Source organism: Echeneis naucrates, chromosome 18 (assembly GCF_900963305.1).
Source record: "Echeneis naucrates chromosome 18, fEcheNa1.1, whole genome shotgun sequence".
Taxonomy (NCBI): Eukaryota; Metazoa; Chordata; class Actinopteri; order Carangiformes; family Echeneidae; genus Echeneis; species Echeneis naucrates.
The window spans coordinates 6,721,469-6,737,974 of record NC_042528.1 but is presented as its reverse complement, the minus strand read 5'-3'; the positions used below and the strand labels follow the sequence as shown (position 1 = coordinate 6,737,974).

The window sequence follows — 16,506 nt, the reverse complement described above, 5'->3', positions numbered from 1 at the left end:
AGCATAGCATGCTGCTAAGTTGCTGTCCTCATGCATGAAGCTTTGTTACCTGGGGCCATGCTAAGAGGATTAAAGTTCCAGTTTGGTTCTTGCACATTTAAGAAATTGTTTCTGCCCCACTTCACACGGTGGCAGCGGCCTCTCTCATTGGAGAGCAGGGCCTCGTCGCCATAGCGACACAGGCTGAGCAAGGCCTAACTAGCAGAGCCAGAACACGGACAGTGCGTGTTTGTGTGTCTTACCCTTGTCTCACGACAATACAAAAAAAAAAAACCGTGGCCTCTCTTCAAATTGTTTGGGCTTAATGGGGGCACACAAGTGCAGCTGGGATTGGAAGCGCTATAAAAGACATAATAGAGGTACATCTTTTTGCTGTAGCTTCTGAAATATGTCTATGTTACCACATGGATTGGGTCCATTTTAAAATCTGAAGAGTTTTAACGACGAATGGTTGCTAGATAGATTTTGCTCATTAAAACAAACACATAGCACACACACACAATTACACACATAGGAATGTGCCCCCTTTTGAAATAAGCTAAGTCGCCAGCACACAAAAATGCCAGCAGGACTCTTATAATCTAAATTCCACAAGGGGAAAAAAGCTTGAGCATTGCTGCCTCCCACTGCATAGCTCAAATATTTTCATCTGTATTTCTCAAATGCTTACCCTGGCCCCTTCCCACTGTGACTTAAGAGCTTTTTCCTTCCACTCAAATGTACAACTCTCAATGGGGGAGAAAGCTAGAAAAAGAGTTCCTGCCTTCAGACCAACTATCTCTGCTCATGAACCCATATTATATCTGGCTCATTTGAACCCTGACAGCAATTTGGCCATGGCGGCAATACAACTGGGGACGGAGATTGAAAGGATTGGGGGCGTGTGTCTTGACATGAGCCAGAAACAGAATCAATGACTTCACCCAGGAGACAGGGAAGATAAATGCAGAGGCACAGGTATAGCAGGAATTCCAATTTAATCTTTTATTTATTTTTTTCCCCGGACTATGCTACAGATGTCATTTAACCATTGACGACAGTTGTGAAGACAAAGGTACTATAAATATCGCAGAAACAAATAATGGGGTCAATCTTGTCCCGATTCATAATATTACACTGACATACAGGACATGTAAACAAATAGATGGTAATGAGTTATTTTGCCCCTTGTCTTGCCTCAACCCATCCTGTAATAACAGGAAAATTACTACTTCTATTTATATTACTTATGTACTTACGAGGTATGACCTGCCATCTGGCATTGTGGCAAGTTTCTACCCATCTATTAATAATGCAGAAATTCATGTAATGACCTTCCGTGGTGTCTTGACATCCCAGAAAGCCAACATCACTCCCTTGTACTCTCATTATCATACTAATTTAACTGCACTTTTATACATAAATCTGCAGTATACTTAACTGTGAATAGATTAAACAGACCTCTAGTTATGTGAGCTGCATTATTATGAATACCTCCAAGTATAGACTTGGCATTACCTGGTCTCTGAGATGCTGAACAGACTTCTGCAAGGCCAGGATCTGGTGGAAGAGAGGGCTCTGGAGCACTGATTTGAGCAGACTGAGCTTCTCCTCAGTGGGCACCTCCCCTCGTTCCTTGAGTTTGGCCTGGAGACGCTCCACCGCCTGCAAGGCACGCTGTGTATCTGCAAGCCGTCGAATAGTTTAGTGACAGCACCAGTCGGAGTGAAGGAGTGGAGGCGGGGGTGGGGGGGGGGGGGGGAGAGGTGTGGGAGTGATAGTGATGAAGCCGCTTTCTCATCACCCTCCTCCACCTCTAAGGACAGAGATACTGAGACACCATTCTATGGACGTTGCCTCTATCTATTCACTTAAATAACCTCATTTGATTTTACCCACAATTATATGCTTGTTAAAAATATATTTTCCATAAGCATTTGACCAAATTGTTTAAATGTGGTCTTTACTTTTAACAATGACCTGTAAATAAGTCACAGAAGAAGGATGGACAAAGCCATTCATCACTACTTCAAGGCTTAGCTAAGGTTGACTGGCGCTCAGCAAACTTTACAACATTGAAATCACGTGGCATCAGGTTTAGCACCTGGAGGAAAAAAATAGAAGCAAACTAAATTTTCAACACATTGCTTGTTTCCAGGATAGCAATACTTCCTTTTTTGCTTTTAGGGTCAACGGGGGGTTGAGCAGGAGCCCAGAATGGGCATCAAGAGGAAAAGATAAAATAACCACAGCCCGCCACAGTTTGCCTGTTGTAACCTGCATAAGCCCCGCAATCGAACAACTCCAGAGAGGCTTGTTAGTGAGTTTGGGTCAGCCTAACGTCATCTGGACAAAAATCAAGCAATTTCCAAAGCTCACCAACTGTGACTAACATCTAATAGGGCGTGCACAAGGTCCAAAGCACTTTTTGCACTGAGGTGCTTTGTTGTTTGAACAAAGGTTGTAAACAAGCCAATAACACTTGAGCCCCACAAGATATTTTTTTCCTCTTTGCCACTGGCCGTATGCAGGCATGTGTATTGCTTTCATTTCTCTCACCTTAGTGTGCATAATGATCTCACCAGAGTACGAGGGTTTTGCAGGTGTGTTTACAAATCAAGTGGACTTCAAAATCCAATTCCCTTATTTGTCTCCCAGTCGAGAAATTGCAATTGCTAAAAATGTAATATTGAATTCAGAATTCAGAACAGTTTCGTAAAATCTGCCAATCAAACATGAATTTAGATTATTGGAGCTTCAATTCACATTATACTACAACAGTTGCATCATCTCCCAATTTATGCATTTCGACTCATAGTACACAGTAAACATGCCTGTCTTGATAATGACCACAGGCTTTAAAGAATAAAGCAGGCCACACCAATTTGGCTTATAACAGTTGGAAAAATAAATCTGACTGGGTACAAACAAACAATCAAATATATAGCAATATTATCTGATACGGCAACATTGGCAATCCACAAGCTTTGAACTGTATCCAGGCTTCTCACGCTGGTTGAGAAAACCCTCAGCAGGAGCCAGAATGCTGGATGCAGAGCCAGCAGACACAGGCACCCAACTGACTAGACCAAAACCCTATGCAAAAACTGCTCATTTAAAAAATGAAATTAAAACAAAAGACAGCATGGTGAATGCACACCAGCAGGATTTCATTTTGTGTCTTGTTTGTAATGGTAGTTTTAAATCTTGATTAGACCGAGTATTTGTGATAGTCATAATTTTGTTACTGTGACAACAGTAGCTGGTTATGCTTTTTTCAGTTCAATTAGTAACAGAATGAGGTGAGAAAAATATGACAGAAGTAATGCGTAAAAGGCAGTGGTAAATACTGAAAGAAAAACATACTTAAAGAAACATCTATTTTGAACTATAATAAACAAAATGACTCACTCAGGTTTATGTGGCTGCCATAAAACACCACAAAATTATGACATACCTATAGTTTCAATCATCTTCAGAGCTCTAGGTGAATGTGATTTTTCTCCATTAACAGCAATTCCAGGCTGCCCTCTTTTTCAAGGCCTGCAAAGAAAAATGTAATGTTTTATGTTTAAACATAAATATATATATATATATATATACACACACACATTCAGACATACCACAATGTGCAGTAAAAGCAGGAGAGGCTCATTCTCTCCTGATCCCAACTTCGTTCATATTCTTTATTCAAACGGTCAACATGCAAGTGAAAACAGATTTATTCCGTTTCTGTCAGGGACATATTTATCTCTTAAGTATTCTTCACCAAAAATTCAGAGTAGCCATTGTGCTGAAAAACTGTGGGCTATGTACCATGTCCCAGCCCAGTGGTCTTAAGTCTCCTAGTCACATTACTTAACTTCATTCAGTGAACTTGCAATAGTTCTGCTAAACTCATGATATTACAGAATATTGTGGATGAAAATATATCCAACTCTGCAAATATAGCTCTTAGATTTTCAGAGACATTTGTGTAATAGCCTTAGCCACTCAAAAAAAAGCTGTTATTTTAAACATCTTATAACAACCTTCTTACATCATTGTCTCAGTCTATAGTTGCCATTAATTCAACTTTCAATGTTTTGTTTTTGTAAATCCATTAGTCTCATGGGATTATTTTGGAGAGGTTTATTTTCTTTAGTTCATAGATATATTGCACTATCTAGATAACTAAATTAATTTGGTGGAAACTTGCTACTTTTCAAAATACAGCGGATTTGTAATACATTGAGAAGTAATATACAGTACATAGCCTAAACATTTTGCCATCTGCAAACTTTAATACATTACCCCTTTAAAGGTGAATGATAAGACATTGAGATGTGTATTTTGTTACATTCGACTTCTGCTGTTATTAATGGTGTGATGGCTGTCAACTCCCATCTCGAGATCATTACACTTGACTTTAGAAGTGGCTTTGTTGCAAGCATGACATGACTCAGTGAGACATTACACGATTAAAGGAGATTGGTAAGATAATTAAAAGCCCTATCCAGACTCTTAGAATAGCTACAGTGCATGTGGCAACACCACATGCTGGTTTGTACTGTATATACTTGTTTCTGTTACTTTCTCTGCCTGTGTGTTCTCAACTTTCACTCTAACCAATGACCTTTCTGCATACAGTATGTGGCAGCTATGTATTTTATTTGCCTTAAACCTGTCAATTATTTATATGCACTGTTGTAAAATCTAACTCTTGAGTTGACCAGTGCTGCATTTTCCCTGCTGGTGCTGAATGCATTTAAGAGTGATGCATGGATATGGAAATACGGTTAAAACTAATCTAATTTTAAAGCAGAATTCATTGTAAACTGTAGCCAACACCCTCGGGATGAATTAGCTATCTTTAGTTCACATTCCTAATATATTCAGATTAAAACACTGCTTTTATATTATTTTGTTTATCCAATATTGAAAGCATTTGTTTAGTTTTTTTAACCCCTCTTGTGCACACAAAAAACAGCCATAATAGACCACCATAGATGTTGCTTTCAGGGACACAACGTAAATGTCCGCTCTAATCTATCGGCACGATTATAAAGTATCGTAAATGGCTCCTATTTTGAAAGAGGCTTTAAGCTGCAAACATCCAAGCGCTTGTAATGAGTCGCTCAGGGCCCAAGAAAGTCTACAGTGTCCGCCACAAAAAAGTGAACTTCAACCCACAAAAAAAAAAAAAAAACATTTCATGGTACATTTTGCCCAGAAAAGCATCGCTGTTGTTGTTTTTTCGCGGTGACCCCAAACACCTCATAATAACAGCTTGTCATTTTACCGTGTAGTTTTCTTCCATCATAATAGATAACATCCGTCGACTACATCCTGCCTTATGACACCCTACTGCTACTAAAACTACCGGGTCCTTCTTCCAGCGGACCCGGGCCGTGTTTGCTGTTCGTAAACCCGCCTCGGTTTGCTGGTATTTTGAATATAGTCGCCGGGACACTTGGGACAATCCGCTTTTCTCAACTCCTCCTCCCGCTTCTTCCCCATCTCATCCATGGAGCCAGAAAGCAACAGGCTTCCGACAGCCAGGCGGGGGAGAAGTTCGGCACTGTCGCCTGCTCTCAGGAAACCAAATTAAAAAATACAAGAAAACTAATAAACACAAGAAACTGTTTTCCAGTTGACATGGATCACTTCACGGTGGAAAGCAGACACTTAAACATGATTATATCCCTCCGTTTGTTCCTCAGTGACCCGACAGCGGCAGCCGTCTGAGAATATTTCCCCTTCATTAGCGACATTGTGGCGAACAATGGCGACCCTTACTCCCAAAATAAAGTCAGAAATAACACGTTGGTCTCAATGAAATAAATCACCTTCAGCAGCGACTTCCATAGCGAAACTTGTCAGAGAATAAACACTTACATGGGCGTGGAGGCTTCGGTTCCCCCCGGGCGGCCACAGGCGTACCCAGCCTATCCTCTGTGCTATCCCGCGGCTAACGGCGCACTGACCGGGGCTTAGAGACGGGGCGGCGTGTAACTCGAGCCTCTGCGGACATTTTCGGCGAGTTGATCCGGGACTGAAGCGCCGCTTGCTGGCTGCGCCGGCAGACGACCGAGGCCTGAGATGTCAAAGCTGGACTGCAACTCCAAGCAGCGCTGCAGTCCGATCACACTTTTGTTGTCGATTTCGGTGGAGTGGGCCTCAGTAGACCCGGAAAATAAGCAGGAGGCCACCGTCAGCACCACAAGTCCGTCAGTCTGTCTGTGATTTAAAGCTCTGTTATTGATGAAAACAAGGGATCAATCTGCAAGACAGCAAAATAAAACATCAGTCAGTTCGTAGTTTAATTTATGTCAAATTTGTGGGTGACCAATTTATTAAAACACGGTGAATCACAGCCACTTTACGCAGCTTTAATTCATCTTTTAAACTGAAACAAGTCAGTAAATCAACCCCAAGAGCAGATAACGTGCCCTCTTGATTTAAAAAAAAATAAATAAATAAAAATAAAAATCAGACAATCCGGTTGCTAAAGGGGGGAGGGGTGGCACGTTTTTGTCTCAGTGTTCAGGTCTTGGCTATAAAAATGCACACAAAGAACAGTCAGCTCACTCAGTAACAACTCAAAAAAAACATCGTGCCCATAAATCAATATTTCAGCCAAGACTGAACAAAAAAAAAACAGTTTCACTTTGTTTTGGTGAGAACTGAGGTGATTCACAATAAAGTTGCTAGTATCATCTTCTATATTGGAAAGTTTGTGAGACAAAGTTGCAAAGTAATTCGTCTTAGGCATTTCAGTCAGGACCCTAAAATTAGAAAGAAAGAAAAAACAGTCTATTAATCAGTGTCGCAGGTGGAGTGATATACTGTTTATTTGCCTTGAAGCAAAATCTGTAAAATGTTCTATAGGGGAAGAGTAACGCTGTTGTCATTCTAATGGAGTCAATGTTGAACGAATAAGTGAGAAAACGAGACTTGAATTCTTAACATGGGCTTTTTGCAAACATTGCTGGAAGAACTGACTGAAACTCATGCTACGGTTCAGATTTCATCAGCATGTCTTTTGTCGACTGTCCTTTTTTCACAGTTTAGTAATAAATAATTTGTGGAGTTTTTATTTTATTTTATTATTTGTTGGTTTGCTTGTTGTATTTTTGTGGATCAGGCACTTTGGGATAAGAAAAATGTCTTGCATGGAGTTGCATGGTTCATCCTGCTAATGAAACTTTAATGATCCAAGTGTGGCAACATTTAGTTTACCTTTCAATCCAATGCGCAAACACTGTGCATACTCTACATGTATCCATATTTATACACATGCATGTACATGTAAAAGCTTAACATGTTTCAGCAACACGCATGCCAGAGGACAAAAAGATACATGGTGTGAGTTTGATTGTGTGATTGATTGATTGATTGATTGATTGAGTCCAGTGTTTTCAAGCCCAGGAAGCACCTTGGAAAAAGACATGGCATGCTGATAAAACCAAAAGTCAAAGTTGATATGAGCTGTTACTCGAAATGTATCAAAAGCCCACCAGGAGAGAAGCTTTTGCCGGTTAATTTATGGCTCCTGTATACTAGCACCAGAAGAGGAATACAATAGACAACATTAGCATTTTTCCCCTTCTGTTGTTAAAGGATTGGATTTGAAGTGTTTTCTGGTTTTCGATAACCTTCTGCCCTTTGACCTCAGTGCTACCAACACCAGAAGTTTTTGCTTTCTTGGATCAAGAAGGCAGGAAGGAGCTGGGTCACTGAGTGAGAAGTCATTTCAACAAGGAGAAGAGGGATAAAAGCTGCTTTCAGCAAGCTGATACTGACTAAATCCCTTCACCATTTATATCTTTACTTCTACCTCCCTCTTCTCCATCCTATAACTCTTACTTTGACAATAAGCCACTTTTATGTGGGAGGTCTGACTCAGCCAAAAGCTGAAAAAGTCAAAAGATTGAAACAAGAGAAAAAGGGAAGGGGGGAAAAAACATCTCAGCTCAATACTCATCAGTTTCAGCAGTTTGTATTTTCGTTCCTGTCCATCACAAAGCTTTATCTGTATTCATGGTTTTGTCACTGCTTAGTAACACAAGACGCAGATCGTGATGATTTTGTTTCTCCCACTCATTTTGCTTTTATTTTTTTTCCCCGTGTGCTCATATTTAAAGCTTAGCATATCATTTCATTGGTTCATTTTCTTTCGCTAGATCAACATGTTTATAGTCTGCAAATCTCCACAGTTGTTATGGCGCAGGTATGAGATGTTCTCTGTGACCGCAGGGTTAGTTCTAAATGGCATGCTGATATGATTAATGCTGTTATTAACAATACTGTGTCTGACAGGTCAAAATGCCTGCAGTGTGAGTGGTCCATAGATAGCTGACCTGCAGCACCTTGCTCCAGTCACATTTTCATCATTTAACCGACAATGCTTGAGTGCAATTTAGCGTGTAGATTAATCATAGGAGTTATTATTCAAGGTTAGGATGATGTAGCCACAAAACGAAAAACCGTCTCTGCTCCGAAAAAATGACGTCAATACCTGAAAATCTCACATTTCCTTCAAAGGACCCCACACTCATTTTACATGCTTTATTGCACACCAGCTAGGTGTATGAAGTCATATGGTGCAATAAAGAAATGTCCTGAAGGAATCACAAATTCAATGACTGAACTATATTGGCAGGCTGAAAGCTGGCATTGTCTGCCAGTCTTGATTTATTGACAATAAAGACATCAACATTGAAATAGCCTTTGAAGTTATAACCTCCCGAAAGATGTGCAAAGGCTGACAGGAATTGGACATCACTTTTTTTTCTCCATACGATGGGCTTAACCAATAAAAAAAAAATCACCAAGTAGTAGTGGGCCCTGATTTCATTGGGACCACCTTTCTAATTCTTATTACTCTTTGAAATAATTTACTAGACCGCTTTCAGTCTACGGCTGTGGGTTCAATTGTAGTAAATGGCAAATAACAATAAAGAACAACTAAGATGTAGAGATTTTAGAGTCTGATAATTCGATGATTATCCTGATGCTGATACTACAGTTATTTCTTCCTTTCTGTCAGTAAGTCAGGAGCCAGAAGGCTGAAAATTCAAAGTGCGCCCTGATCATGTAATAGAGGAAAGGTTGCAGGGGTCACAGCTGATCGATAGGTCTATTCCTGTTGGGAATGGTAATGTGCAGATGAAATGTATTGCCAATCTAGTGGAGATTTTTGAGACTTTGACTGGTGGCAACATAGAAAGTGGGGTGGATGGTTGTCGGAAACAAGAAGACAAATGGTCATCAAAACCACAACTTCTACTTTTATCATCATGGGGGTACACACTCAATGTCTTGCTGATCCAGAAATGAAAAGCAAATCAATTTTATGCATCCTTTGATAATTGTTGAAACAATAAATGCAGAACCACTGGACAAATGTCCAATATAGCAAAGGTGCAGTCTTTATGACTATCAGACACTTTGCCAAATGGCTAAATTATTTATATAATTAAATGTTAGTATCAAAGAACTGTATGTCCGATTAAATTATCCTCATAACCAAAACCGTTCCTTATTATGAATCGTGGCTCAACATAGTTACAAATGAACGAATCATTGATTAGTGACAATAGAGGGATAAAAGAAAGAGTTTGTGGAATTCACAATAAATAATAGGTGTGTCATAAGCGAGTGTAAAATTATCAGAGTCAATGGCCGTCACTGTGAGAACTGGCACCTGTGCCATTACTTGCTGTAGGTCATTGATGGCTAACTTGGCATGGTGGCTTAGAATGGGACGATTTATTGCCTCCATCTTCTTTTGAAGTTTCTGTAACATTACGCTTTGAGAAAATTACAACTTGCATTGCCTGAAACAGCTTTGAGAGCAAAATTAACTGACCCGTGTCCTCCAAAATATCTGACCCCAGAGTATCTGACAGCCAAAATTAGAGCCTTAAAGCTGATGTTCAGCGGTGTGGACTTTTATTGGTTTTGTTTTGTTGTGTTCTAGATGCACCTTAAAGTTAAGTTGAATTCAACCTAAGTTATGGCAAGTGAAGTGAGCAGCAGGAAGGATAATAGCAGCGTGTGATGAGGTCAGAAAAAATAACCTGATGAATTAATGATGCATGAAATGTGTACTCACTCTTTAAATGCAAGTATTGATCATTGTGAAGGAAGAAAAGGTCACAGTTGGCTTATTTACATAAGGAGGCAGCAGTTTGTCTCGCAACTAATCATCTTCTTTACCTTTCAGACTGCATTAGTGAATAGATTCAAATCACAGAGTATGTGTTTGTCTCAAGCACAAGTTGCAACACATCACATCGTTCTAAAACCACACCAAGTAGTTTCACTGCACTTCTGCTACTGTTTTAGAGATACAATCTGAACAGGGGTCTTCTCTTTGACCAAGTTTTTGACCAAGATACCAGCTCGGAAGAGGTGGGAGGATCTCCTGTTAGTTTTATTTTTTTCCTCATTTTTAGCAAGTAGCCATGATATTTTTTAGCTTCTGCATTTTGTGGGTCTGCATGCTAGCTTTTGTTATGACAGTCTGACCAAATTGGCAGTGTATTTGTGGCATATTTTTCTAGAGTATGATAAATGTAAGCTTCACTCATGATGTTTTGTTTTCATGTTCTGAATAATGTTATTTGAGCTCTCAGTGTTTGCCACCTGAATCCAGTCATAAATACTGCACAAATTAATGTCACTTTTTTCCTTGTTTGTCTTTATGTGTAATTATATGTTGCTGAAGTGACAGGGTGATAATGCTATGGACCCAGTTTTGTTTTAAAGACTTTTATATTTATTTTTGGAGTAATCACGAAGAAACTTTCTGGCCACATGCAGACATTTGAATGCTTTCCATACTATTTTCACCCCATAGCTGTAGTAGCACAGTGTGACTTGGGAACGATCAGTGTTTGGTTCATTGTCTCTAAGTTTTTTTTTAGCTGACGTTTCCACACTAAACTTTACAGAAAGAGAGAGGATCACAGATTGTCATGGATGCCCGTCATGATGATAAATACTCTGGTGTTGTTTCTGGCAATGCTTTTAACTACTAAGGAAGTGACTGTCATGCTATATGTGTGACAGGGTGGAAAATGGTGTATCTTGTCAAAAATCTCTGTGAAAACTGTCAGCTTGTTGCAATTTTTGTAGACCACCTCCACACTGTTGGGCAACAAACACTTCTCGACAGGTAGCTGAATTTAGATTTATACAGACACAATAAATGAATGCAGACATGAAGCAGCCAGAGCTTTGGAATAAATTCTTCTACACTTTGTGAGTGTTCGGTTTTGGTTGAGCGTGTCAGAGTTGTCGAAACAGAAAATTGAAAACATAATTAATCACAGCTGTTTGAATGTTGTAGTTTAGTAAAACCATGAATACATTTGTGGAGATGTAAATGTGGCAGACTTTGTCAGTGTTTTTTGTTGAAGATAATAGCCTATAAAGTCGTTTTTGGCAAATGTGCTGGTATATATAGCTGTCTGATTATACATCAAGCTAAAACAGCAAAATTAGCACTGATGTGAAGGCCACCTCAATAGAAGTGGCCTACAATACTCACTATACTTTTAGGTTGCACAAAGTTATCCTCAACTCAATAAAAATACTAATTATAAACTGCATTCAAAACATGAAAGAGTACACTTTGAGCATTGACATGTCAGAACCGCGCAAACCTTAGTCGTATCATTCTCTCTGCTTTCTAGCATTTTCATTTTGAACCACATGTGGAAGTCCGTCCAGGCAATGAGAAGACGAAAAAGGATACAGATCATTATTTATGTTTTTGAACTTCTGGAGATGTCATCCCTCCTCTCCCGAACTTATCTACGTCTCTAAATAACATCAATAGTTGTAGTTGTGCCGTTAAGATAAATTTAACTTCTCAACATAAACTTTTTTTTAACAACTGTGCAAAAAAGAGTGCAAAAAGTAGCTAGAAACTGTTCTGAAACAGTGAAATGTGGGTTGAGGAAGTATTTTTAGTACAAAGCAGTTTTTCGTTCGTGGTGACTCTGTATATTTCCTGTGTTTTTATTTTTTAAACATTTTTTTAGCTGCAGTGATTTTTTTTTTTTTTTTTTTTTTCAGCCATGTGGGCGTCTACACACAGCAAAGGTCAAACCCAAATCTCAATGAGCACACAGATAAACTCAAGGTATAAACGTGAGATTATTATTAGAACTGCTGTCACGAATTTTAGACATAGCTGGAATGTTTCCACACATACAAACACAGAGAACCTCATGTTTTTCTTTCCTTAATAATATTAACAAAAAATGAAGACTATAATAGTGCATAACCAACAGTAGCCTCGACAGTTTATGTCCAGTCGTAGCAAAGCAACAAAAGCTAAAGTCCATACTTTAAAAATAAATGAATAAATACACCAAAAACATTTTTCACCTTCGGCTCGAAAACCTTTTTCCTTTCACTTTGCCACACATGCAAGGACACACAACCTCTATCTGTATGGCAGGGGTAGTGTGTATCTGGCCTTGCTCCCACACACTCACTACAGACATGTGGACAAGCTCTTACTCATCTAATAGAGGTGAGCGAGCTTTTAATTTCAGTGTATTGAATTACATTGAATCCTTTCTGGGGTTTTTTTTAAGATTGTGTTGAAATCTTTTCACGACTATTCATTTGGCCACAAATTTAATCTTAAGTGGATGGCAGCTGATTTGTAGGGGAATTGTTGTCAATTAAATTATGCAGGCATTTCTATTAGGAGTGACTCCAATGCGGTTTTAGTCGATTGAGATTTGAAACAAAATCACTCTTACTCAGTTAGAAAAAAAAAAAAAAAAAGGGTCTCCCACATCATCTGCCACACAAATACAAACAATCACGACTCATCTGTTGGATTGCACGTTGTAACCTGACTCGTGACAATACGGGCTGCTTACCAATTTTAACTTGCCTGGTTTTGATCCATTTCTAAGCCAACTGAGAGTTGAGAGAGAGAGAAAGACTCTATACAATTTGAGTTAATTCTGGTTTTCTTAAATGTGGAAGATTTAGTCGACATTGTTGCTGAGGCAAAGATTTTGACTGTTCCCCTGTTGAAGAATTAATGTTGCAGTGGGTGTATGTAGGAGTTGCTTGGTGAAGTTTATTGCAGCTGATGTAATATTGAATGTAGGCAGGCATGTCATGCCCACTGACTGTGGGCAGTCTCTTTCTTTCAAATACTGATGTTAAATACAAACAACTGTTCTCGACTTTAAGAAGCATCTGAAAAGTGATTAATGATTAAAGTTGTCTCGATTATGCAGTTTTTTTTCCCTGTGAAGAGCAAATTGGGGTTTCATTTTTATTGAGATGAAGCAGTGAAAGCTGTATCCGCTATAACCATGATGTCATTATGAAATGTGCCAGCTCTCACACTTGCTGTTGTTCCAAACACTGGATTCAGGTTAAGCCTATAAGTTGGAACAAATGGAAAACACTTTCAGAAACAAAGACATTACATCTCAGGGCCTTCATCCGATTTTCATTAATATCTGAGGACGGTTGCAGAAGACCGACATGGGTGGTCTTGGTTCGAAGAAATGTTGAGACTTTCTCTTTTTGTTGCATTGTACCTCTCTTAGCTGTTTTCAGCAGAGAATGTCCTTGTAGAATGCAAAAAAAAAAAACAACACATGCACACACAGAAAAAAAACATTCAGCATTTGTGATCTTGTTCACATGCGCAACAATTTCTGCTTCAACTCATGTGACAGGGATTTCTAGTGGCAGTGTAAATTATAATCCTTCTCTGGAAGGCACAAAGGCAAGAGCAGGGTGATGATGTTATTTCTGCCACAAAACCTTTTAGATCATGAACATCAAAGTGGATGAATGGCTGAAGAACAGGTGTGACTTGGACAGTGAGGCTGCTGTTCATTTCCCTCTGGCGTTTGTAGGTATCATTTTACCATCAACTTGTGATCTTTAGCTAACCTTCGCCAAGCATTCCTGCCTTTAAATATGATCACGATCATTTTCTATTGCTCCAACGATGATTATTCCTAACTTTTAAATGAGTCTAAAACTTTTGCTAAATTGTGGTCACTGTGGCCACGAGTAGCAATTACAGTGTTAGATGCTAAAACATCAGTAAGCAAACTGGCACAATAATGCCGTTCATAAGTCTTTTAAGTTCTATTAATTTGTAATTTCATTTATCAAAAGTTACATTTTGTTGTTTCAATGAGTAAACAGAAGTTTAATCAGGCTGGCAGCAGATCAGATGAAAATGATGTCGTCTATTGTTCGAAAGGCAATGACATCATTCTGTTATTCAAATTGAACATATGAAACTAACCTCCTCATTTATGCTTTAAATTCCAACATCGCTGAACTTTCTTCTGCAGCCCACAATCTTACAACACGAACACATTCGCGCAATCCCCCGCAAACAGCTGAAGAAGAGCATAGTTACTTGGACACTTCAAGCTCTGCTGCATATGCACGTGTCAGCAGTTTGGAGATGATATTTCCTAGACTTGCTACCATGGATAAAAGGGGAGAAAGGATTCTACATTATCGGATACATTTACACAACTGCCCTTAATTTTCCTGAAAAGCTTTATATTTGGCAAGACTTTCTTTGAACATGGTGTGTTACTGTACAGAGGTTTTATGGTACCATGCACTACTTTATTGTGTTCAATTATGTTTGTGTCTCAGGTGCTTAACTCCCTGTATTTAGTAAATCCATTGTTAGCAGCTGGAAATTTTGCATTAGTATGTTGCACACAATTATACATACTGTCATAGACCTAAAATGTTGGTGTTTACAAGGAAATCAACATTGGAATGAGCTTGTTGTACAAACTTGGCTCAGAAATTGGGTTTGCTACTTCCCCTCTTCGCTTCTGCATATTTTTATCCATTAACATTTCATAGTGTTTAGAGTAAACACAAAAGTAAAAATTGTAAATTCCCCATTCTCACTTTTCTCTGTTTAAAGAGAACACTCCATTTGTGTGATGCCAAATGCACCCTAATCCACTCTAATTAACATGCAAGTCCACAGTCGTGTGTAACTGCCCGATATGCAGCTTTTGCAGTTGCTCTCACTCACTCATCTTCTACCGCATACCCGTTTCTGGGTCACGGGGGTGCTGGAGCCAATCCCAGCTCACATTGAGTGAGAGCGGGTTCACCCTGGACAGGTCGCCAGTCCATCAGACGGAAACCAACAGCCACTAACCCAAACCCTCACACTCAGACTTATGGACAGTTTAGAGTCACCAATTCATCTTGACATGCATGTCTTTGGACGGTGGGAGGAAACCCCAGCAGGCAAACTCCTCACAGAAAGGCCCCAGGCTGGGAACCAAACCCGCGACCTTGTTATTTTGAGGCAACATTGTGAACCACTCTGCCACAATGCTGCCTTTTGCAGTTGCTGTATGTATCTGTACTATCTTCCAGACACTAAACTCAGAACCCAGCGATATGCGGCGATGCTCATTATCAACAGAAACCTACAATAAATCAGACTTGCAGACACATCACCTATATTATCACTTTTGATATGACATAGCAGATATTTCACAATCATCGACTCTGATGTTGGCTCTGTTTATGGTCTCCACCAGCTCATGAAGGAAATGTCTGTGTTGTCAGCAGCTAGGTTCTCTGATGTACGTCCACAAGCTATTTATTAATTTTATCTGTGCGTGGCTTGGTAATGGACAGAGAGCACACAGTCAGTTTCAGAAACCAGCCACATCAATCTTCCAAAAACATACTGATGAGTTGAAATAGTCTCTGAAGCTCCACAGGGTTGAGTAGCGCTCTCAGTCTCATCTCCGTGGGTTCAGCTCTACAAGAAACCCTGTACAACGTAAAATAAGTCAAGCAGTCAATTCTTCTTGAATAAGAATGATTACAGCAGCTTTACAGTTGTAAATCAGGCCAGCATCCAACTTTTGGACCACATTTTATTTCTCTGTTCGTTGATTTAGTGTCTTATGATATTGTTTTGTTTTGGTTATTTATTTATTTTTTTTTTTGCTTTTTATTATGATGAACTTGAATGTGTGGGTGGTAATTTTGATTTAGTAAAAAGATTTAACCTCAAACACTGAACTCAAACTAATTTTGCAGTTCAGACAAGGCACGTTAAAGTGATATATATTTTTTTTTTATTCCTCAAGGGATAGTTGTGTGTGTGTGTGTGTGTTTGTGTGTGTGTAAGTGTTTTATCTCCGACTTGAGGACTGTTTAGAATTTATTTCGTTTTGAATTAATGTGGAGAAAGTCTGTCTGAAATTGATCCATTACTGAGAAACTGATAATAATCTAAAACAAGGTATATTTTTTATATTTCGGACGGATGTGTTTTGTTTGCATGAAATTATAAACGTCTGATTTGTCACAGTTGGTTGTTCATTGTCACTTGAGAGCTTCAAACTTTAGTCTGATTAGAGAGTTTTTCTTTGCTTTATATCTTGAATCAGAATGTCTCACAGTGACAAGTAATGAATAGAAATAACAGGCCTTTATAGTTCATAATTATATACTGATTTTCAGTATAGCTGACCTCAT

General features: G+C 39.1%; 1 protein-coding gene across 2 annotated transcripts in view; it reads right to left on the bottom strand.

Annotated features, from left to right (window-relative positions):
• mpdz (multiple PDZ domain crumbs cell polarity complex component) overlaps window positions 1–6,114 on the bottom strand; it is a 41,256-nt gene extending 35,142 nt beyond the window's left edge. For both annotated transcript variants that reach the window (XM_029526985.1, XM_029526986.1), the window contains exons 1-3: window positions 5,857–6,114; window positions 3,437–3,522; window positions 1,498–1,664 (exon numbers count right to left, since the gene is read on the bottom strand). In XM_029526985.1, coding sequence (XP_029382845.1) covers window positions 1,498–1,664; window positions 3,437–3,452 — 183 coding nt within the window. In that variant the 5' untranslated portion in view covers window positions 3,453–3,522; window positions 5,857–6,114. The remainder of the gene's footprint in view (window positions 1–1,497; window positions 1,665–3,436; window positions 3,523–5,856) is intronic.
• Between the last annotated feature and the right edge of the window lie 10,392 nt (window positions 6,115–16,506).